Here is a 23595-nt window from a genome sequence, read left to right as displayed (position 1 = left end):
TTGCAGGTAAACTGTATAAACTGGGTCTTAGGGTGTTACTCTTATGTTACTGTGATTTTTTTTTTATTTTTTATATTTCTATGTGAACTGAAATTAAATTATCAAATCAGAAGTATCATCTATACACGTGCAACCGGCCCTTTTAATGACTTCATGATGCCAAAGTGGCCTAATAGTCATGATAGCGAAGTCTGTGGCTGGACTGTCTGAGTGACATGTAGGAGGATAAATAAGGCGAGAACAGTCCAAGGATATTTAACGATGATGGCCAGTTGACCAGAGAATTTAAAACATAGTGATGAGGGAGAGATTCACTCCGTTAGGAACCGTAATGCTCCATGATGGACGGCATCCAGCGTCTGCAGAGAGGGGGCAGAGACCTTTTATAGAAACAGCATCAGGCAGGAAGGTCATTAAGACGAAATGCTTCCTGCTCTGAAAGTAGGGCTGAACAGTTAATCGCATTTGCAATATAATCATAATTTAAAAAAACACTATTTCCAAATCGCTGAGGTCTGCAATTTTTGGCCATGTAACAATTAGTGAATCAGACGCGTCCTTTAGGTGTTGGTAAAATGTTTAAACTGGGTTTGCTCCACATAGAAGGGAAGAGAGTTGCAGCAGTGAGATAATCTAATTTTATTTGTTTTAGAGTTTATGGAACCATACTGTTTTTTTAACAGAAACTTTCAGGAATCTCACCGTAGCATTAAGTATGATCAAATTGATTAATACATAGACTTGTTTGTTGGTTGCACAAGGATTGATGTGCAACACAAGCTATTTTCTTCAATGATAATATTCAGATTAATAAAAACTGTTACATTTGTTATTTTAAATAGTCTTTGTTTACAAACTTCTTTGTCTTCAGGCCATTTTATGTTGCTTGTGGTTATTGCAGAGAGAAGTCAAAATTAAATCGCAATTACGGTTGCAATATATCGCAATTTAGATTTTTGGCAAAATTGTACAACCCTAATATGTTATATTATATTATTATATAGGTGAATTATATTAATTTATATGATAAATTAAACTGAAAAAATATAATCGCATTAAATCGCAATTGCAATATTAAGATAAAAGAATTGCAATTAGATTATTTTCCAAAATCGTTCTTCTTCTTCTTCACAGTGTGACTTTTGCCGTTTTGTTTTTTTTTTAATATTTGAAAAACAGTAAATCATAGTGGTGGGGGGGTTCAAAGTTCTTAATGAGTTATGGGCTGATACGGTGAGGCGGTGAATGTTTTACCGTGACAATGTCTACTTTGCTGTTTTTTTTTTCCCGTTTTTTTTTTTGCTTTCTTTACAAAAACTGAACAAATACAAAGCATTTTACACGAGACCTGTTGCCCATTCAAAGCAGTGTTGTCTGAGCTGTACCAAGGCTGAAGGTCTGATGAGACTCTCTTCTCCTCGCAGAGCTGGTCGGGGCTCTGGATACCCAGAAGATAACGATGGTGTCATGCGGTCGGGCTCATTCGATGGCCATAAACGAGCAGGGCCAAGTGTTCGCGTGGGGAGCCGGCGAAGGGGGGCAGCTTGGCCTGGGGGCTGTGGAGGCCGCAGTTCGAATCCCAAGGTGATTGTGTGGTGCATTACTGACAGATTAACGCCTCAGCAATAAAATCAGACTTATTTATTTAGCAATTAGTAAAAAAAAAAAAAAATCTCTTTATGCTTGTTTATGCTGCAAGACTTTGAAGGTTATCAGTGGGACGCTGCTTTACTATTGGTACCTCATGTAGACAATGCAAATCACACTGACTGACTCTTACTGTTAAAGGGGTCTAGCTGTTGTTATATACCTGTAATTATATATATATATATATATATAAAAAAATGAGCTGTTAAACAGCTACATTTCCTCCAAGCATCGTCACTGTCAGACATGGTAGTGGCAGCATTAAGCTGTGGGGATGCTGCTCTTCAGCAGGGAAGGGAACATTTTACTTTATCCGAGTTCTTGGGAAATTAAGCATGTTTTTGTTTTTATTCATGATTGTTTTAATTATTTTTTTACCAAACTTAATTTTATTTATTGTTTTTTCCTTCATCTACCTGTGATTGTTGTGAAGCACTCTGGTCAGCTGAGGTTGCTGTAAATGTGCTATATAAATTATAAAATTGACTTTAAATTATTTCACTGTCACTTGCCTGCTGGCCGCAGGGTTTTTAAGTCTGGTTTAAGTTCCTTTATCTTTTTTTTTTTGCCTCCAGCAGAAGCCTCGTTAAATTATTATTTAGTGAATAAATTACCAGATGTTCTTGCACTGTCGCCTTTCTCCCCTGTCTTGTTGTGGTCGTTGTCTGACTTCTCCATTTGCAACCGTATGTTTGACAATATCTAAGCTAGGGCTGTACATAAAAATTGATACAAAGATTAATATTGATGTTGTTAAAAATGATTTAATATCGATATTCTGGCTTTCAGGAGCTGTTACAGCTTTATTTGATATTTTACTGAGACTCTCGGTTGTGTTTTCTCTCTTGGAAAGAAAAGGTCTGTGAAACTAAATTTTCTCGTAATAAATTGTTTTTTTTTGTTTGTTTTCAGGTTGATCAAAAGGCTTTGTGACCACAGCATCTCCCAAGTAATGTGTGGGAACCAGCACTGCATCGCACTTTCTAGAGGTGGGAAACTAAATTCCCAAATGTATTTTAATCACATGTTTTGGATATTTGCCCCATTTTAGGTTATCTCTGCAATTTCACAACATTTTATATGTACTGTGTTATGCAGTAGTTTTATACTGTATTTTTATCTTATGTTTTTTTGTGTTTCTTTTGTGGTGTTAATTATTTAAGCGACCTAAAAATAAAGCCGCCTATAAATAGACTGTATCAACTAACATCTTGTTAGGAACAAGCTAGAAATTGAACTAATCTCCTTTTGGCATAGCTTTAAATCACAGCTGTATGAATGTTTCTACACATGCAAAGCTTTTAGTAGAGAAATGTTACTCTGGTGATTTGAACAGGTAAGGCAGGCAAGGTTAAAAGCTAATGAATTTTTTTATTTTCTCCACACCGCAAATTCATGAAGACAATAGGAGCCAATTCTTCAGAAATGTATCCACTTCCTGTTCCTCCATCGGTCTACCTACTGACTTCTCTTGTATAAAGTGGTTTAAAACCCAGCCAGTGTAGAAATGTCTGTTGCAAATTTAGAATTACATTTTGTATTTATGCATAAAAAAATAAAGAAATTTGTGTGGAGTAAAAGTTAATTTTGTTAGAAACTGATGATAAATGAGCCTCTTTGCACCACCCTGTCACACCCAGACGTCCCTTCTTACCCTCCATGACAAATAGAGTTTATAGTTATCGACTTTTATAGACTCGTACTCCACTGGACTAAATGATGGTAATATAAATAAAGCATGCAGCTTTTTTTTTTTTTTAAATAATCTAAAGCATTTTAAAATCATTGTAAAAAACGAACACACCAGGTTTTATTATGAGGGACGTATGTTGTGTTTTTTGGTATGTGATTCTTTTTTTTTTTCTCCGTTATTTTTTTTATTTTAATGCAAAGCTCTTTGAATTTGTGCATAAATGGTGTGAAATAGATAAACTTGCTTTGCTTTGGCCTTTCATGCCTGGAGATGAGAGATGATTTGGTCTGTACCTGGAAATTTTATGAATCTAAAATTAAGGCCGTAGCTAAACGCATTACAGATTCCTGTAAAACAAATACTAAAAAGCTGTTTTTCAGGAGGGAATAAGAATGTCTCAGAAGGATTTTAGCTGAGCCTAGGCGACCACCTCTATAAAGCTGTCAGTTTGCTGCCCTATGCCAGGCTGGAAAGAAATCAGGAACGAACACAGAAATCTATCTGCTTCGCACGGCTGGATTTTTAGCCCCATTTTTGTTTAAAATAGTCCTTGTTTAAAAACATCTTTATTTAGAAGCCCTTTTTTTTGCTTGTGGTTAATGCAGAGAAAAGTCAAAATTGCAATTTTGGTTGAAATATATCGTAGTTAGAACACAATCATTTCTGCACCGAGTTTAGATGTTGTGGGTCTTTTAGCAACTAATCTGCACAGCGAGGAAACAAGTTGATTTACTGTTTGTATATGTTTAAAAAGACATGATAAATTAAACTGGGAAAAAAATCGCATTAAATCGCAATATTAAGAAAAAAAAATCGCAATTAGATTATTTTCCAAAATCGTTCAGCCCTACGTTACGTAATGTTGTCTCTCAGGCGTTGAAAACCGGCCGACTATTTTAAAATCCTGCCGTGTGAACCAGCCTTAAGGGTCACAGGCGTTTTATTGACAGCTACAGAAATACTATTCACGAGTGGAAAGCTTTAAAGACTGCTGCTAATCTTTCCAGTTAGTCTTGTAAATGTCAGAACATGCATTTTTCTCCAGGAATGACAAAAAAATCAGGAGCTCTATCTCAGGCCCTACAGGCCTCTGGCAGCGTGTTAGAAGTTGAGGTTCATGCCAGGAAAGTTAGAAAGACCGCTCAAATAGGGCTTTATAGCTGAGAATATGGCCGCCTGGCTTATGTGGGCATTTGAATTTGGGACGGATGAGATGTTCGACCACAAGACGCAGCGGTAAGACAACCAAACACAAAGTTTATTACTTGTTTTAGAGTTTATATAATCATACTGTTTTACCAGAAACTTTCAGGAATCTCACCATAGCATTAAGTTTTGGTCAATCAGTTTAATACATAGACTTGTTGGGTGGTTTAACACTTTATTTTCAACAAGGATTGATGTTCCTGTTCTCTTGAATAATATTCTGATTAATAAAAAACATTAAAAGTTCTTGTTTTAAATAGTCCTTGTTTACAAACATCTTTGTCTAGAGGCCATTTTTGTTGCTTGTGGTTAACGCAGAGAAAAGTCAAAATCAAATTGCAATTTTGGTTGAAATATATCGTAGTCAGAATGCAATTAGGGCTGAACAATTAATCGCATTTTCAATATAATCGCGATTTAAAAAAACGCAATTTCCAAATCGCAGAGTCTGCAATTTTTGGCTATGTCACAATTAGGGAATTAGACCCGTCCATTAGGTGTCGGTAAAATATTTAAAGTGGGTTTGCCTCCACATGGAAGGGAAGACAGTTGCAGCAGTGAGATAATCTAATTTTATTACTTGTTTTAGAGTTTATATAATCATACATAGCATTAAGTTCTGGTCAATCAGTTTAATACATAGACTTGCTTGTTGGTTGCACTTTATGTTCAACAATGATCGATGTCCAAATCAATTAAAAGTTGTTCTCTTGAACAAATTGCTTGTGGTTAATGCAGAGAAAAGTCAAAATTGCAATTTTGGTTGAAATATATCGTAGTCAGAACGTAATCATTTCTGCACCGAGTTTAGATGCTGTGGGTGTTTTAGCACCTGATCTGCACAGCGAGGAAACAAATTGATTTGTTGTTTGTATATGTTTAAAAAGACATGATAAGTTAAACTGAATAAAATTTGCATTGAATCGCAATATTAAGATAAAAAAATCGCAATTACATAATTTTCCAAAATCGTTCAGCCCTAGTTGGGACACAGAAGGGGTTGCGCGGCTAAAAAAAGTTTGGGAACCGCTGCTTAACAGAATGGCTGAAAAAAGAAAAGAATCAAGGCGTTGAAAGTCAAAGTCCAGGCCTTAATGCTAATTATGGTGAGAACTTTAGAGCAACGTAGAAGTGAAACAACAGTCTGGAATCGGTTGTGTGTTTTGTTTTGTTTTTTTTGGACATGAGTAAAAACAAGATATTTTATTATGTCCTCATACATAAATCTCTAGTGTTTCCTTCCTCCATGTCTGTGTGCGACAGCTGTCTGGATGTTTGCATTGATGAGACTCGTGTGTTTCCCTCCTCAGACGGTCAGCTGTTCACTTGGGGCCAGAACACCAACGGTCAACTCGGTCTGGGCAAAGGAGAGCCGAGCAAGCTGTCGCCCCACCCCCTGAAGTCTCTGGCGGGGATTCCTCTGGCTCAGATAACGGCCGGAGGAGACCACAGCTTCGCCCTGTCGCTGTCAGGAGCCGTCTTCGGCTGGGGCAAAAACAGAGCGGGACAGCTGGGTCTTAACGACAAACAAGGTGAACAGTCGCAGTTACAAACGTCCCGTTTGAGTCGCCGAGGTCTGTTTTTGCTCTAGAGACCGAGACGCACAGTTCCGACTTGTTTTGTTTCCGTCCTCAGATCGAGCCGTTCCGTGTCACATCAAATTCTTGAGGTCCCAGAAAGTTGTTTACATCAGCTGTGGAGATGAGCATACTGCAGCGCTCACAAAGGTAACGCAAGGATTTTCTAGATTCACTTCATTCACGGTCCCGTTGTCTCGTCTGTCCGTACGTCCGTGCCACCATCCAATCTGTCCCCCGTCTATTAGCCGCACTGTTTTCGTCACCCGCAGTGGCAGTCATGGCAGATGAGCGTTCACACTGAGCCTGGTTCTGCTTCTGCTTAGACTTAGACAACTTTATTTGTCATTTTTTATGTACAGAGTGCATACAGAATGAAATTTCGTTGCATACAGCTTATAGGAGTGTAGTGAGATTCCAGGTGGAACAAGGCAACATTACAATATAAAGTGATCAACATGTAGACATGTAAACAGTGCAGGAGAATGTTCATTTCATCCATTTTTATGTGCAAAATAATGGTGCAAAAAGGCATTTGTGCAAAATATGCATTTACATTGAGTTGTGATATAATTGAAAAGGAAACTAAACGTTCGGCAGCATTAGTAATGCCAGATAGAGCTGCAGTGACGCAAATGTGGAGGTTTTCCTCCCTGTTAAAGGGGAGTTTTCCTCTCCACTGTCGCTTCATGCATGCTCAGTATGAGGGATTGCTGCAAAGCCATCAACAATGCAGACGACTGTCCACTGTGGCTCTACGCTCTTTCAGGAGGAGTGAATGCTGCTTGGAGAGACTTGATGCAACCTGCTGGGTTTCCTTTTGAGAGGAAACTTTCTCACCAACCTGGAGGGTTTGACCTCCTGCAGTTAATAATATTAAAAAGAACAAGCTTTAGTAAAAATCCCCGTATTTTTGCTGATTGTGCTGCAGGACGGGGGCCTGTTTACGTTCGGCGACGGCTCGTGGGGGCAGCTGGGTCACGGCTCCACGAATAACGAGCTTCTACCGAGACGAGTGCTGGAGCTTATGGGCACCGAGGTTTCCCAGATTGCCTGTGGCAGGTACTGTCAGTTTTCAGAATGACATCAGGGCTTTTATCTGTCATAAGTGAGAATCTGTTGCCACCAGACACAACGACCAGACTGTAAAGACTGTAAGCCGTGTCTTAGCTGAGCTTTGGCTGTGACGATCACTGTTTACCAAACAGCGTCCAACTCAAGAGATATCAGCAACAGAGAAATGTGACTTGTTAAGCCATAAAAGCCATACTAAAAACCACATTAAGCTGGAGCAATGGGGCCGAGATCCTGAACAGAACAGCTATGGGCCGGTAGATGGTCTCCAGGTGAAGCAGGTTTCCACGGTTAGTTGTAACAATAGACCTTATTTGAGAAATAGCTGTCTTAGATGTAAAAACAATACAGTAAAAATACTGTAAGTTTAGTTTGTTTAATACATTTAAATAACATATTGTTGCCATGTTGTTTACGCTGCAATGCATTCTGGGTAAATGAGGCATACCAGGTCCTAGCGATTGATCTGTCCAGCCAAAACAAAAAGGAGTAAATTTAAATCTTTTTAGTTTTAACCGGAGCGCGGTGAAACTAAAGATAACAATAATAATAATAATAATAATAATAATAATAATAATAATAATAATAATAATAATAATAATAATAATCAAAAAAAGAAAAAGCAACGATGAATGACACGTACCGCTTGTGTGATTCTGACGAGTAGTGCTCTGTGTCAGGTCCGCTAACGCCTGCTTAGGATCTGATTGGTCTGCTCTTTGGTCCGTTAACATCTGTTTAGGGTCTTCGGTCTGATGTCAAGTCCATCGGACTTGGTATTTTTTCATACGAGAACTTAAATCAAGGCTTGCAAACAAAGAGCAAGAGTCCATTTCTTTTATTAAGATAACGCTTTCCTTACTGCAGGTTTGCTCAGCAGCTAATATGCTTTAAAATACAGGACAAATAGACTCAGTAACCATTTTTATCCCTGCTCAATCAGGCCTCTGAACGCACAAAGTTATATCCAGCACACTTTGTCACTTTTATAAATCTGCTGGACAGGTGCAGTCTTTCTAGGGAGAGGTAGTCTCCATTTTATCTGGGGTTTGTTTGATTTTTATTGTTTAGTGTTTAGTTTAGTGAGCTATCTTTATTTTTGTCGTGCCCTAACCTATGATGACGTTAACGCTATTCAAGTATCAGCTTGATAAAGAGCAGAAAAACAAACAGAAATAATATTCAGTGCAATTAGCTTGTCTACTAAAAAGCTTCTAAATTCAGCAGGTGTGTTGTCTACATTCATCTTAGGTCTTCCACCACAAAATGCAATGTTAAAAATATATTTTTACCTCGCATTTTAGTAGATTTCGTAGAATTCATTTGATTTTTTGCGATCCTGTTAGACGGAATAAACTGCTAAAAGTTTCTGTCTGTATATGCTGCTGAATGATGTTGGCATGCTTTAATAATACACCCTTTTATTATGGAGTAACAATCTAATCAGTTTTAAAGTCTGTGATGATACCATAAAAACAAGTGTTGAATGTTTTAGATCAAAAGCAAATAAAGTGGCATCATTGCAAAATCCACAAAACAAGAATATTTCTTAAGCTTCGATAGTTTTATACATTTGTCTAGGGCACTAGACAAATACGCGGTAATATTAATCAATGATTCAATAACGACTTGCGATACACAAAGAAAGAAATATGGGTTCAATATTCTATTAAAAAATGCTGTTGTTGGTCTTCATGACATGACAATCTTCTTAAACTTTTCATGCTGCATTAAACAACTGATATTACCTTATATACACTATATTGCCAAAAGTATGTGCTACGGCAGGATGATATAGAAAAAGACCATATCCATAAAATATAAATCATTTTGATCGATATCGATAATTATGAACAAAACCTATACTTTAAGTGCCGCCCTGACTGTTTTATATTGTTACTTAGTGATACAGAACACATCAACACTGAATTCAAACTCATTCCTTTATTCAACCAGCTTTTTACCAAAACTGCAAACTTTTAAAAAAGGAAAAAGAAAGCGTGCTCTCTGAACTCTCAGAAGGGGGTGGGGCTTGGTTCCTGGATCTGTTTGTGATTGGTTGGGAGAACGCAATGACTGTAATATTAACCTACATGGTTAGAATGTAAAATGAAGGAAAACTGTTATTCTACTGAACTTTTTATTGACACTTTTTCTATCATTTATATAAGTCTATCAATCGATATATATTGTTATTGAATTATCGTCCGTCCCTAGTATGTGCTCACTCATCTAAATAATACAAATCCGATGTTGCGATCACATCCAGGTTTATCAGATCCAGTGAAGACTGAGAGCTTGGCCTTCCCGTCCGACATCAGTCTTCAAAATTTTCTATAAACACTCCAGAACCTTGTGGACGGCCTTCCCAGAAGAGCTGAAGCTGTTACAGCTGCAAAGGGTGGAGCAACGTCACAGTGGACCCTCCGGATTAGGATTAGGACGTTACTGATGTTCATATGCGAGTCAAAACAGGAGAGCAATGCCTTTGGCATCGTGGTGGCCTAAAGGTTAGAGAGCCCAAAGGTCAGCGGTTTGAAACTCAGTCCGTCACTCTGGGTCCCTGAGCAAGACCCCTGACTAGGCCTTGGTGATAATTCAATAACAATATACATCAATGATAGAAAAAAAGGCTCAATAAAAAGTTATTTTTAAAACAGTTAATAAAAACAGTTTTCCTTCCTTATGCATTCTAGCCACGTAGGTTAATATTACAGTAATTACATCCTCCCAACCAATCACAAACAGACCCAGGAACACTCCGTCACTAAGCCCCGCCCCCTTCAAGAGCACACATTCTTTTTAAATTTTTTAAAAACATGCAGTTTTGGTAAAAAGTTGGTTGAATAAAGGGATGAGTTTGAATTCAGTGTTTGTGTCTTATCTAAAAATAGGTTGCTAAGCAACAGCATAAAATGGCCAGGGCTACACTTAAAATATATGTTTTTGAATTTGTTGATAATTATTGATATCGATCCAATATGATTTCCGTTTTATCTAAACGTTTTTTTCTCCTGTATCGTCCAGCCCTACCCCTGAGCACAGATTGCTCCCGTATTGGCAGCCCACTGCTCTCTAAGGGATATTTCCTCTCTGTGGGACCATAGAGGGAAACATTTCTTTATTTATTTAGTGTATTACAGGCATAGATAGCCTGAATTATGGTATTTAAATTACGCGCTAGGACTTATCGTAGTCCAGGAAGGATGTGGTCTGCATATTACGTACAGTGTGCAGGCGTTCTTGTATAGAAATGTGTTAAAAGCTGTCCCAGAGGTGATTTAGTCAGATGGTTTCAAAGTCACTCTCAGCAGGAGTCTCAACAGGGAGAGCTGCAGACACAGACAGCTAATCAATAAGATGTGAAACATCACTTAGAAGATCATCTTTCTCATTCAAAGGTCCTTCAAACTTCAGAGGTTTACTAAATGAGCTCTGAAACCTGGACAGCTGCACTGTTCAGCAACTTTCATGCCATATATTTTTTTCCATTGAAGTCTTATTTTACTGTTAAAAAAGGGTTTCTTTGTATTAGTAGTTTTAAAGGTTAACTTCTAAAAGCAGTGTTATCAATTATCACATATCTGCAAATCACATCAAACTGAACATGCAAAGCTGTAATAAATTTAGCAGGTATCAGATCATTTCTTCTGGTAAACTGTTACTTTTAACAGGATTTTCTTTTATATCTCTGAACACTGTTTTTTTTTTTTATTTCTTTTATTTTGTCAGGCACCACACGCTGGCCTTAGTGGCGTCGTCCTGCATGGTGTATGCATTTGGCTGCAACAGCCACGGCCAGCTGGGCACAGGGATCCTGGGCGACGCGAGAAGCCCGTTTCCTGTCAAGTCCACTTTCCTGACTGGAAATCTGCAGAGAAGAGGTGTTTTTTTTTTTTTTTTTTGTCACATGTTCAGAGAAACTTTGCTTATTAATGGATGCTGTAGTGGCTGGGAAAGTAGAGGGAAAGTCCAGCCGCTTGCTATCAAGCTGTGAGCGTCGCAGACGTCGTCTTCTGGAGCTGAACCAACAAGAAAGTTGATGAGCCTCTGAAAAAAAGCTTCCGGCCATTTATGTTTCTTTTACATCATAATTAAATGATCCTTTTATTCTGTAAAGTCTGCAGTTGTTCCTAATGTCTTCCTTTTTAAAGAACCTTTAAAGTGGTTTCCATCAGTTCTTCTCCAGGTTTTATGACGATGCACCTCTCAGGTTCTGTGTCAGCGTTTTGCTGCACTCTTCCTGTTTTAAGGACAGGATCTTAATATAATGTTAATCCGTTGCAGATATATTCTTTTTAGGCCTGAAACGTCTTTGTTCTCCACTTGTCTGCTTTCCTCAGTTTATCAGGCAGACGCTGCCGGACCCGCTGCTGTCATGGTCTCGTACAAGGACGTATGAAAATGGACCAGAAACACTTTTAGTTCACACAGTTTGCTTTGCAGTCGGGTGGAGGGAGCTGACCGAGAGGCTACACTGCAAAAACGGATCTAAAAATAAGTAAAATGTTCTTAAAGTTAGTGTATTTATCCTTGATTTGAGCAGGTAAATAATATTATCTGTCAATGGAATGAGTATTTTGACCCTTAAAATAAGATAATTAGACATCCTGCACTTGAAATAAGATGATTGAGATGAATTGTTCCTATTTTAAGGGAAAACATCTTATTCCATTGGCAAATTATCTTATTTAACTGCTGAAATCAAGGACAAATACATTAATTTTAAAGAATATTTTATTTCTAGTTCCGTTTTTGCAGTGTACAGATGTTTTTAATTTCAACTCTGACTCCTCTGATTCACTTCCACCTTGACTCTTCTGATTCGGGCGCTCATGACGACAGAACGGTCCGTTTTTAAAGCTAGATGTTTGGGTAGATGGTTCCAGCGTAAACAAATCCTCCCCCGGGTGCAATTTCTCAGAAACTGACTTATTACATTGTTTTCGTATAATGTTTATTTGGTCGAGGTGACGCTTTTAAAATGAAACCTTTCAGATTAAATTATAATCTTGTTTTTGACCGTTGCTTTGACACAACGTTGGCTTTTATGGTTCATTTCTGTTTCATTTTATACGAATGCTTCATAAAGAAGCACGCTTCTTGGATAAATGCTGTGTTATTTGATTCTTATCAAATGTTACGTTTCTTTTTTTCATCTTTTCCTCAGACTCAAAGCAATATACAGTTATAAAAATCATCTGTGGAGGAGACCACAGTTTCCTGTTGTACTCCAACGAGCAGGTATGTCATTTAAGATCCTTTTTCCAGTCAAAGAAAAATAATTAAAACATTTATAATAATATTTATAATAATGAAAACAGCACTGACTGTTCCCTCAACAGTTGTGTCTACATCAAATTAGTGAACCTTGGAGTGGTTTACTAAACCATGACAGCAGTGAATGGAAGCAGCTGAAAGTCTCACTGTTTCCGCAAATGACCAGTTGATTTTTTTTTTTTTTTTACTCCTGATGGTTTAACAGTCGATTACAGTCAATTACTTTGCAGTAACAAAGTTTGTGGCCCTAAAAAGTCACTTCAATCCTACACATGTGGAGGGTGGACAAAGTGAAGATAAGGCAGCATCTTAAGCGAAACGCTCTTAAGATGTTCATTTGGCTTGGACATCAGGAAATATTAAAACTAATTTTAATTTTGCTACAGCTAATTATTGTGTTCTTTGGAGAAAACGGTTATTAATTGATTAAATACGATTATCTGCAGAAGTTTATTTTTTTTAACCTAAGCAGGACACGTCAACAAAAATAACTGCCATATTTTCAGTAATCAGAAACTTTACCAAGAGTAAAACATTTTTTCTCTCTCTCCCTCAACTCTTCCTTCTTTTCTTATTTATTTTTGATGACTCACTTTTCCTGCATTGCTGGATTTTACAGGAAAGTAGGAGCGTTTACTCCATCTTTTAATGCAGGGGTGTCAAACATACGGCCCGTGGGCCGGTTCAGGCCCGCCGAACAATTTAGTCCGGCTCGGTGGCTAAATGCATTATCATTCTTCAAAAAAAATAAAAAAATAAATGGTAGCACTGAGCTTCAGATGTGGAAAATTGATTGTAAATCATTTCTTAATTTTTATCTGTTTGATGTATTTTGTCATGCAGGACAGTGTTTTTAAGTTCCAAAAAATGTGAATAAATGTTTTTCAACATTGTACAATCACTGTGATCAGTTCTTATGCATACTGCACTTAAGTAAATGTTTAACTGAGTAAAAGTATTGTTGAAATTGCACATACTTTTCTTAAAAACACTGAGGTTATTCATGATATATTGTGTAAAAGTGAAATTCATTTAATATAAATATCAACAACAAGTCCACTTTTATTAGTTCTATTTAATCTTGCTTTAATGCTTCCAATCAGTGACTGGGTGGGCATTATAAGCTTATTGCTTCTGCCAATACAGCCTTTTTCAGACTGTTTTATTACATTTTGCTTAAATGTGGAGCCCAATCAGGTTTAATTAATGTGTAGATGTACTCAATATTTTCTGCTTTCTATTCTAATCTGAAGCTAAATGTTTTAAGTTTTTCAGCCCACAGTGGGTCAGCTTTGCCCCCAACAGACATTATTGGGTTCCTTGTTTCACCACAAGGTGGCAGTAATGTCTAAGCTTCCACCTTGTGATGTGCATAAAATGCTTTATTCTGGGTCCTATTTCACAGAGAAAACCACCATTGTTAAGTTTGTGGTTCGGATATTGAAGGTAAATGTTCTTCTGTGTTTAAGATGGTCCTTCTTGTTGTCTCCACAGAGTTCTGCTGTCACAGAGGACTTCAGAGTCACCAACGTCAGCAGAAGCCTCTCCCCGATCAACTTTGAACAGCTAAATTCATGGAGATTAAAAATGATGTACAACACTGACTCTAGTGTCACAAAGTAAGTCAGACAAATCGACTCGGTTATCGTGTCGTGGTTTCCCCGGTTTATGTCGTCCCCCTTGGTGCAGGTTGTTGAACACCACAACGGTTGTATTCAGACGTTTTTCTAGAAGTCATTTACATTTTAAAAGAATTGCTGAAGGCTTTATAAGAGATTTATAACTGCACCCACGGACGGATATAAGTTGTAAACTAGCCGCTCTGACTGCTTTTTTTGTTAGAGTTGCAGCACTCTGCCTGTCTTATTTCTGACAGATTTAAAAACAGTTTTGAGCTGCTGTTATTATGTTAGCTTAAACAGACATGCTGGACGCTCTGCTTCCAGCATGTCTGAGCTTCAGCCATGTTGCAAAGCCGGTAGAGAAATAACCTCGAAGGACTCGCAGCTTTTCAGATTTTTCTTTGTAAAAACGATTTATCCTTTTAATTATTCACCACTTTTTCTTGGTATGTCACATAAAAGTCAAGTAAAGATGAAAATGTACCTGTGTTGCCCTCCATCTATCTGCTCATGGGGGCACCAGGTCCAGGAGGGAACCCCAATGACAAATAATTAAAGGCATAGACATAACATGAAAAAATCACTTTCAATCTCAACATGGAATGTGCTTTCTCAGCAGAATTACTGATGTTAGTTTAATAAGTGTGCTATTAGGTGCTAAATAAATAACCCATATATAACACATGCCTAGTAGCATGCTAGCCACAGCTAATCACCCAACATTAATGCGGAGCACCGGTCGCGCTAACATCATTAATGTGTTTAGCTGTGATGTAACAAAATAAAAACTCAAAGGGTATGAATAGTCTTGGAAGGCACTCTGTTGGTTTTTCTTGTTCCAAATGTTTTTTTTTTTTAAAACAACCTTATTTTTTTCTTCTTGCAGCGACATCGTGATTCAGCTTTCCTCGACAGCTTGTTGGAACGGCAGCTTCCTGGACCAAAGGTAGTCAAACTTTATCTGGAGCTAAACGCTTCTGAATGATCGTCGTTTAGTTTCGGATCAGACTTGCCTTTATACGGAGCCCGGGAGAGCTCACTTTAAGTGATATTTTTTTTCAGGTCGTGATAAATTGTGAGCACGTTTTCTTTTAATTGAGCCCTCGAATTAATAAAACGTGAGCACGTTTTCATTTAATTGAGTCCTCGAATTAATAAAACTTATTCGAGCACACGTTTTAATTATTCGTGGGTGCGTTTTGGTAGATCGAGATCTCAAATATACTATAACATGCTCATGTTTACATGTGTCAAGACAATATTGAGTGCACGTTTTACATATTGTGGCCACGTTTAAGTAGATCGTGCTCACAATGTTCTATAACCATGTTCACTAAATTCTGCTCTCGTTTTAGTAAATCGTGCACTCGTTTAATAAATTGTGCCCTTGTTTTCCTATGCTTAAAATGAGAGCTCAATTTAGTAAAATGAGCTCACATTATAGTAAAACAAGAGCACAATATAGTAAATTGTGCACACGATTTAGTAAAACGAGCGCACATTCTCTCAACATGCAAAACATTTTGCGATGACCCCTCTTGGGCTCTGTACCTTTATGATGCCCAGAGTAACAATTTTTTTTCTATTTTTCAAAGCTTTTAAAAGGAGAGACTAGGTTGAATCTATTTGTGCTTCCTGTTGCACCAATTTACTCCTGTTTTAAGTCTCTCCATTAGATTCCAATCATTTTTTGCGAAGATGTACTATTGGAAACTTATAAGTGTTGGAAAAACTTGTTCACCAATATAACATGCTTATAATCAGATTAAAAATTGAGTATATTCTTATAAATATAATAAAATATAATATGATTAGGATATGATAATAACATTTAATATTAATAGGACTTTAAATTGTGCATCCTGATATATAAATGACGGATCTGAGTAAGTCAGACTTCTCATTAATAATAATTTGGGCTGCCTGGTGGAGCAGTTGGTAGCAGCAAAAAGGTCCCGGGTTTGAATCCCTGCCTGGGTTCTCCCTGTGCATGAACCCGATGCCCTACATACTGCTTCACCTCTAATCGTCGTGGTCGATGCATATGTTTAGGGGTTAATATGCAGTTGTGGGCTGTTTCTCCTTTAACCTCCACAGAGTAAAAGGGTGTTGCATGCAGAACCTTCTTCAGCCAAGGCAGAGTGAAAATCCCGTCGGGGGAAGGTGTTAACGAGTTTAGTTCAGACGGTCCGCGCTCCCACCGCTCTTTAAACCCTTGTGAAGGTCATGGTACCTTTAGGCTGACCTATCAGCAGATACTCCTCATGGCCTGAGGAAAGAGCTTAAGAGGTCAGCAGGGTGGAAAGCAAACCTCTGCAGGTGTATGAAGCCAACGATACTCTGCTGAACCCCACAGGGATTATTGAAAGTGTGGGTCAGGTTTCTCTAAAGATTCACAGGTGGTTTATAAAAGATGGACAGGTTTGAAACCAGCTGGTTGCTTCACATCTGGCTCCACTTGGCTCAATTATTTCCCTAATGACGGCATTTAATTAGAGATTCCTGAATATATTATTATTATTTGGTTATTGGTGCAGCGGACGTTCGTCTGAAGGTTTGTACAAAGTTTTGGTCAATTATGATAGTCAAGAAAATAACGTGTATTATCAACAGGGGAGTCAGAAGTGAACAGCTTCTTTTATCTAAATGTCATTAATTGTAATTGATAAGGCTGGGTATCATCTAGGATCAGCCGATTCGATACGATTCTCGATTATAGCTCAGCTTGATTTGATCAACACTTTCAAATTAATCAACAAAACCAGCCAAATATTATGTTTATGTTCAATTTATCGAACACTGATATGTTAACAGGAAAATAAAGTGAAACCAAAAATGTGCCCAAACATCTGATTTTAGGGACAAAGGCTCTTCTAAAATCCTGTCGGCCGTTCCGCAAATTCGTCTCACTCTCACTTCCTCGCTGTGAACAGAAATGGAGTCTTTGATTTCTATGCACAGCCCTATTGTAGTGTTTATAGAGGTGAGGTTATTATTTTAGATATATGCTGAATTTGCTTTAAAGCTGTTAATCTAGACTTTAGTAGATAGTTGTTGTTTTTTTTTACCTCATCTATAAAATGCACTCCTTTTAAAAAGTCCAATACAGAAGTTCAAATCTAATCAGATTGATTTTTGGAGTTCAGAAAGGGACTTTTGGATCTTTTATAAGTGGAAACCCAATAAGGTCAAGTAAGGCTGCCAAATCTTAAAGGTTTTAAGGTCTCTCCTCAGAGGTTCAGGGATCTTTTTAAAGCGACAACTATTCATCTCTGAGATCGTCTAGAAACAGAGAACTGGGAGTCGGACCTCCACCTCATGGCTTCATACTTTCTGGCAACGTAGGGAGCAAAGTTTTTTTTCTCTTCTTGTAAATATTAAAATATAAATGCACCTTTTGTACGTTTTAATAAATTACTAATTTACTCGTTTCTTTTTAATCTGAGCATGCTACTTTTGCATGACGGTACAGTATTACTGTATTTTTCGGACTATAAGGTGCAGTTCAGAAATCCGTTAAAATGTGTAAGTACCACTTTGGTTAGCAAAGAAGCCGCTCCTGTGGGAGCCTTTAGGCAGCCTGGTGTATGCGCTAGCAAGAATAAACCTAGTAAGTTAATTCATTATAAAAGTTACGTTTATTTTGGCCTTATGTTAGAAACAGGGCGGTGTAGTCCAGATACTCTGTCCTGACAGAGACGGATAGAGAGCTGTGGACGTGGAGGAGTGATATTACACATGGGGGAAGAATATTTAATGCGCCTTATAATTCTTGCGCTTTTATATGTGGACAAAGATGCACAAAGACACATTTATTCACGGTGCGCATTTTAATCCTGTGTGCCTTATTGGTCTGAAAAATAAGGTACTATTGATTTGTTGTAACTTGGCCATAACTGTGCAGGCTCTTATTCTTATACTTCTTTGTTTTTACATTTTTACCGTCGTACCTGTATTTATCTGCCTTTCACACAGCCAAATTTAATAAAGGGTATTTATGCAATTCTCTTTTGGTAAAATAAGGATTTAAACTTATTTCAAGGATACATTTATCTAGGCTTTATCAAATCTATTAAGCTTTTTCTTCATGGCTGTGCTAAAGTGAAAGTTGGTCTCTAGAAGCTAAGATCTAACGTCTTTGGTTGAACATAATTGTTTAATCACCGTTTTCTTTGCATCCGTTTGTAGAAGTTGTTATAATCTACAAATTGTGGGCTAAACTATGACGTGTTTAATTGACCCTAATTTTAGCGGTGCTGTTTAGAGAAGAAACGGCCCGTTTCTTTGCAGCGGTGTCGTTACGTTATGTCCGACTCGCTTTACTGTGTCTGCAGCAGCGGCTTTGGCGTTTTTGTGTTTGGTCTCAACAGGATGACATCTGATTTGTTGGGGCTAAATCCAACCTTTGCTCTAACAATATTTAGGAGGTTTAGACTGTAAACAGCATCTCGTCATCTTGTAGAAGGTGCTGGTCGCGTTTTTCTGAGGCGATTTTCCTGCATGTTTAGGATGTTTAGGTTTGGCCAACCACGGCTTATGGATTAGAAAATCCAAGAGGGCTTTACTCTCAGCTGACAAATGTATCAAAATTAATCTTTTACAGTTAAAAATGCACTTATTGTTGTTGTTTTTTTTGGCAATCACAATAAAACCATTATATTTTTCTCTTCTCAGTGATGATGCTCACTTCAAAACCAACCCAAAGATCCCGGGTATCGACCTGAACTCGGTCAGAACGCTGTTTGAGGTGCTCAGCAAACCGGCCTTCTCTGGACTCCTGGAACAGGTGATGATTTATCAGTTAGAATGCTATACAGCATTCTAACTGATTGTTTTCCTGTTTTTCTTTATTATTATTATTCCGTCTGCGTCTAACTACTCCCGCATACTTCAACCAATTTCAACAATTTTGGTATCAAAACATTCGGCTTGTTCCCGGCATGCCTGCTATGACTCATGGTTATGCTAACTTTTATGCTTTTTATTTCACTTTTTGTGCGATTTTTTTTTTTTGGCTGTTCCCATTGAAATCAATGCAAATTGCTTCAAATTCCTTCAAAACTGAAGTCACTGGCCGCCATCTTGCTACTCCCTACTCTCACAGAATCCAATAGGATTAGGTTGCAACAACAAGCAGTTTTCTGGCTGAGTGAAAACGTTTCACAGGTAATTCTACAGTCAGTGGATGTACTAACACTATCAACTACTAGGAAATTAGGTGCTGAAATATTTTACATGTTATTCATATTAAGTATGCATATATGTATATATAAATATTTGTACATGTATATATGTATACATATATGTAAATATATGTTTTTGTATATTGTTATTTATATATTTATAAATGTTATACTTGTATATTTAAATGAATAAAATGCAAAATATTTCAGCACATGACTTTCTCATTACTTAACATAAAAGTATATGGCATTTGACATTTTAAAAGTCTTAAGCTTCCCCTGAACATGAGAAAATCCTCGTTATTCGATGCTGTAGCGCACATACTCCCTAGTTACTGGAGGAAAATAGGGAGTACCAATATGGCGGCTGGTGGCTTCAAAGCGACTCGTTCAAACAGACGGTGATTAGCACTCCAGTGTATAATATAGCTCAGTGGGACCAACACCAGCAGATGACATTGCACCCCAAACCATGACTGAGTGTGGAAACTTCCCACTGGACCTGAAGCAACGTCGATTCTGTGCCTCTCCTCTCGTCCTCCACTTTAATTTCCAAAGGAAATGCAGAATTTGCTTTCGTCAGAGAACATAACTGTGGAGCACTCAGCAGCCTCCAGTCCTTCTTGTCTTCAGTCCAGGCGAGACGCTTCTGTCTCTTGTTCCACAGAGCCTTGACACCAGGAAGGTGACAGCTGATCCAGCTGCAGTCCACTCTTTGTGAATCTCGCCCACATTTCTGAGTGGGTTTGGTTTCATGATCCTCTCCAGGATGCGGTCATCGCTGTCGCTTGGACACTTTCTTTCTACCACAGCTTTTCCTTCGCCTCTATATTAATGTGCCTGGGCACAGAGCTGTGAGCAGCCGGCCTCTTTAGCGACGACCTTTTGTGTCTCGCCCTCCTTGTCTGAGGTGTCAAAGGTCATCTTTTGGACAACGGTCTAGTCAGCAGTCTTCACCATGATTGTGTCGCCTGCAGAACCAGACTGAGACGATTTAAAGGCCTTAGCAGGAGTTTTGAGGTAATTGGCTGATCAGAGCGTAGCACCAGGTGTCTTCAGTATTGGACCTTCCCACAATATTCTAATTTTCTGAGAATCTGAATTTGAGTTTTTTTATTAGTTGTCGGTTATAATAATCAAAATTAAAAGAAATAAACACGTGAAATATATCAGTCTGTGCATAATGAATGAATATAATATACAAGTTTCACTTTTTCAATGGAATTGCTGAAAGAAATCAACTTTTTCATAGTATTCTAATTATACGACCAGAACCTGCAGATTAATTTCACATTTTTCTTTGAGGATTTGGATGATTAGGACTTTCAGATGTTTGCAACACAAATTCAGTGTCTCTGGAAATGAGAACATCTTAAAAAAGTTAAATAGTGCAAACTTGGCTGATTTACTTAAAAGGCCTTTAAAGGTTTCCTTTCATGAGCCTCTAAATAGTCTCAGTCTGGGTTTCCAACATAAATGATTGAAAGTTATTAAAAATCCTGAGTAGTTTTTCTTTGCTTTACGGGGACATTTATTAGATTAGCTCTGGACAATAATCTGCAATCAAAATTATATTTATTTTGTGTCACCATCTCCAAAAATTTCTTAGAAGCATCTATAAATATTACAGTGAGGGAATTCTGGAGGAAAAAAATGTCCTGCTAAAAGTTTTATTTTGTTTTAATACTGAGGCCAGAAAAGAGTTTCTAAGTGACGTGTAACTCCCAGCGTAGTCGTCCCTAAGCGTATCGATTTGTGTTTGTTTTGGAAGTACATCAAGTTCTGCACCAGGTCCTAAAAAAAATAAAAGAAAAAGAAACTGCAGCTCTGATTTATGCTGGAGTAATGGGAGGGTTGTTTTGAATTAAGCGGAGATGAGTTTGTAGTCAGCGGTTCGACAGACCATTTCAGGTCTTCCGCCTGAGATACTAACCAGGTCCCCGAAGGGCGATTCATTTACAACAAGTCGTAGCGGCAACCATCACACAAGCAATTACCCCACACAAGAGTCACCAAAAACTTAAAATATACCTTAAAAAAAGTATCAAGTGATGAAATGGAGCCAAAAGTGAAGTAAAAGTCCAGCAATTTTATGTCGACTTTAAATCAGGACATCTGTTCCCACTGTGCTTAAAAAGCCAATGACTGCTTCTTAACCTCAGTTCAGGTGATGGTCTATAAATCATTTTATTTTAAAACTAATTTGCAATTTAAATGTGAAAACAAATGTGTGTCTTTTTAGGCCAGCAAGAGTTTTGAGAGCCTGTTGATTCCTCAGCTGCCACACTCGCCCCCGGATGTGGAGGCCATGAGGATCTACCTCATCTTGTCCGAGTACCCCGCCCTGCAGGACTCCAAGAACTACATCCGTCTCACTATCCCCCTGGCGATGGCTATTCTCCGGCTAGACGCCAACCCCAGCAAAGTATTGGGTATCATATTTCCATGCACACACTGCGATCAAATAACCCAACATTTCTTTTAGGTAATCTGTCAAGTCATTCCGGGTTTAAACTTCTTTTTCTTTTTAATCGCCTTTCTTCTCGCAGATAACTGGTGGTGTTTAATGGACGACGGCTTCTTCACCAGAATGGTCGACATGTACAAAAGCATCGTCGTGTTCATGCTGACGGGCGGCAAGACGGTCCTGGTGCCCGTCTTCTACGACAACTACTTCCTGGCCACGCTGCGGCTGCTGGAGAAGCTCCACAAGGTACCCAGACGTGCCGCCTGCAGCTGTAAGCTAACCTTCAGCCCAGCAGGACGACAACGACGTTAGGACGAAACGCTTTACAGATCAGAAACGTTCCTGGAGATCTGATTCAATTCAATTTTATTTATACAGCGCCAAATCATGAAACATGTCATCTCAGCCATTACAAGGCCTTTGTTTGGCAGTAGTATAAAGCTTGTTACTCCACATTACTCCAGACTTTTTGAATTGAGAAAGCTTCCTGGAGAGGAAGCGAAACGTCTTCAACTACAGAAAACAAGTCCAGTTGCTTTGTTTTTTACCTTTTTTTGGAATGACCATGACCTGGATGACTGAGAATCTTCACCAGCATGTCATCTCAAGGCACTTTACAAAGTTAAATTAAATCATATTATACAGATTGGTCAAAAATGTCCTATATAAGGAAACCAGTTGATTGCATCAAAGTCCCGACAAGCAGCATTCACTCTTAGGGAAGCGTAGAGCTACAGGGAGAGTCGTCTGCATTGTACATGGCTTTGCAGCAATCCCTCATATTGAGCAAGCATGAAGCGACAGTGGGAAGAAAAACTCCCCATTAACGGGAAGGAAAAACCTCCGGCAGAACCGGGCTCAGTATGAACGGTCATCTGCCTCGACCGACTGGGGTTACAGAAGACAGAGCAGAGACACAACAAGAGAAACAAAAAAGCACAGAAGCACACATTGATCTAGTAATCTGTTCTACATTAGATGGTAGTAGCGGGTGAGCCGTCTTCTCTGGATGATGTCACAGTTAACAGAACGTCAGACCAGGTGTACCTTCTATGAAGAAAAAGAGAGAGAACAGAAAGTTAAAGCAGAAATGACAACACGTAATGCATAATTGAAGAACAGTAGAACTCTATAGAGTGAGAAAATTAGATCCTGATGTCCTCCAGTAGCCTAAGCCTATAGCAGTAAAACTATAAAGGTAGCTCAGGGTAACATGAGCCACTCTAGTTATAAGTTTTGTCAAAAAGGAAAGTTTTAAGATTAGTCTTAAAAGTAGACGGGGTGTCTGCCTCACGGACCAAAACTGGGAGTTGGGAGCTGATGGGAACCGTTTTTGTGTTACCAGGTAAACCTAAAGGCCAACCACGTGGAGTACAGTCGCTTTTATATCCCTGATATCACCAGCCTGGTGGACATCCAGGAAGACTACCTCAAGTGGTTTCTGAGTAAAGCTGAGATTGTGAGTGCGCCGTTAAATTTCCAGTTTGTTTGACACTAGTTCCTAGTTATTCACACATTTAAGGTAATTTTTCCTCTCTGTCTTATTTCGCATTCCCAGAAAATGGGCTCCTCCCCTTCACAGGTATGAATATTAAACATCAAACATGTGAAATACCTCGTTTTTTTAACGTTGGGTTTGTGACGGCGTTGCTGTTTGTGATCCCAGCAGAACGACTTTCCCTCAGTGAACCTCTGTGCCTTCCCGTTCATCCTGAACGCCCAAGCCAAGACGACAATGCTGCAAACAGATGCTGAACTGCAAATGCAGGTAACCGCTGCAGAGGGAAGGTTAATCAGAGCCTCACTCTGGCAGAGATCACAGGGCGGTGCAAACGTTTTAAACCAG

General features: G+C 38.5%; 1 protein-coding gene across 4 annotated transcripts in view; it reads left to right on the top strand.

Moving 5' to 3' along the window:
- The window catches only part of herc3 (HECT and RLD domain containing E3 ubiquitin protein ligase 3), a 49759-nt gene that overhangs the window by 6377 nt on the left and 19787 nt on the right, over positions 1-23595 (top strand). For 2 of the 4 annotated variants that reach the window (XM_036137559.1, XM_036137562.1), the window contains exons 3-17: positions 1425-1584; positions 2560-2636; positions 5857-6078; positions 6182-6273; positions 7055-7185; positions 10930-11081; positions 12368-12441; positions 13972-14096; positions 14986-15045; positions 18774-18885; positions 21525-21714; positions 21832-21995; positions 23095-23208; positions 23308-23331; positions 23416-23517. In XM_036137559.1, coding sequence (XP_035993452.1) covers positions 1425-1584; positions 2560-2636; positions 5857-6078; positions 6182-6273; positions 7055-7185; positions 10930-11081; positions 12368-12441; positions 13972-14096; positions 14986-15045; positions 18774-18885; positions 21525-21714; positions 21832-21995; positions 23095-23208; positions 23308-23331; positions 23416-23517 — 1799 coding nt within the window. The remainder of the gene's footprint in view (positions 1-1424; positions 1585-2559; positions 2637-5856; positions 6079-6181; positions 6274-7054; positions 7186-10929; positions 11082-12367; positions 12442-13971; positions 14097-14985; positions 15046-18773; positions 18886-21524; positions 21715-21831; positions 21996-23094; positions 23209-23307; positions 23332-23415; positions 23518-23595) is intronic. The other 2 variants (XM_036137560.1, XM_036137561.1) reach the window with 2 other exon arrangements.

This window comes from Fundulus heteroclitus, chromosome 5 (assembly GCF_011125445.2).
Source record: "Fundulus heteroclitus isolate FHET01 chromosome 5, MU-UCD_Fhet_4.1, whole genome shotgun sequence".
Classification (NCBI taxonomy): domain Eukaryota; kingdom Metazoa; phylum Chordata; class Actinopteri; order Cyprinodontiformes; family Fundulidae; genus Fundulus; species Fundulus heteroclitus.
This window is presented reverse-complemented; position numbering and strand designations above follow the sequence as displayed.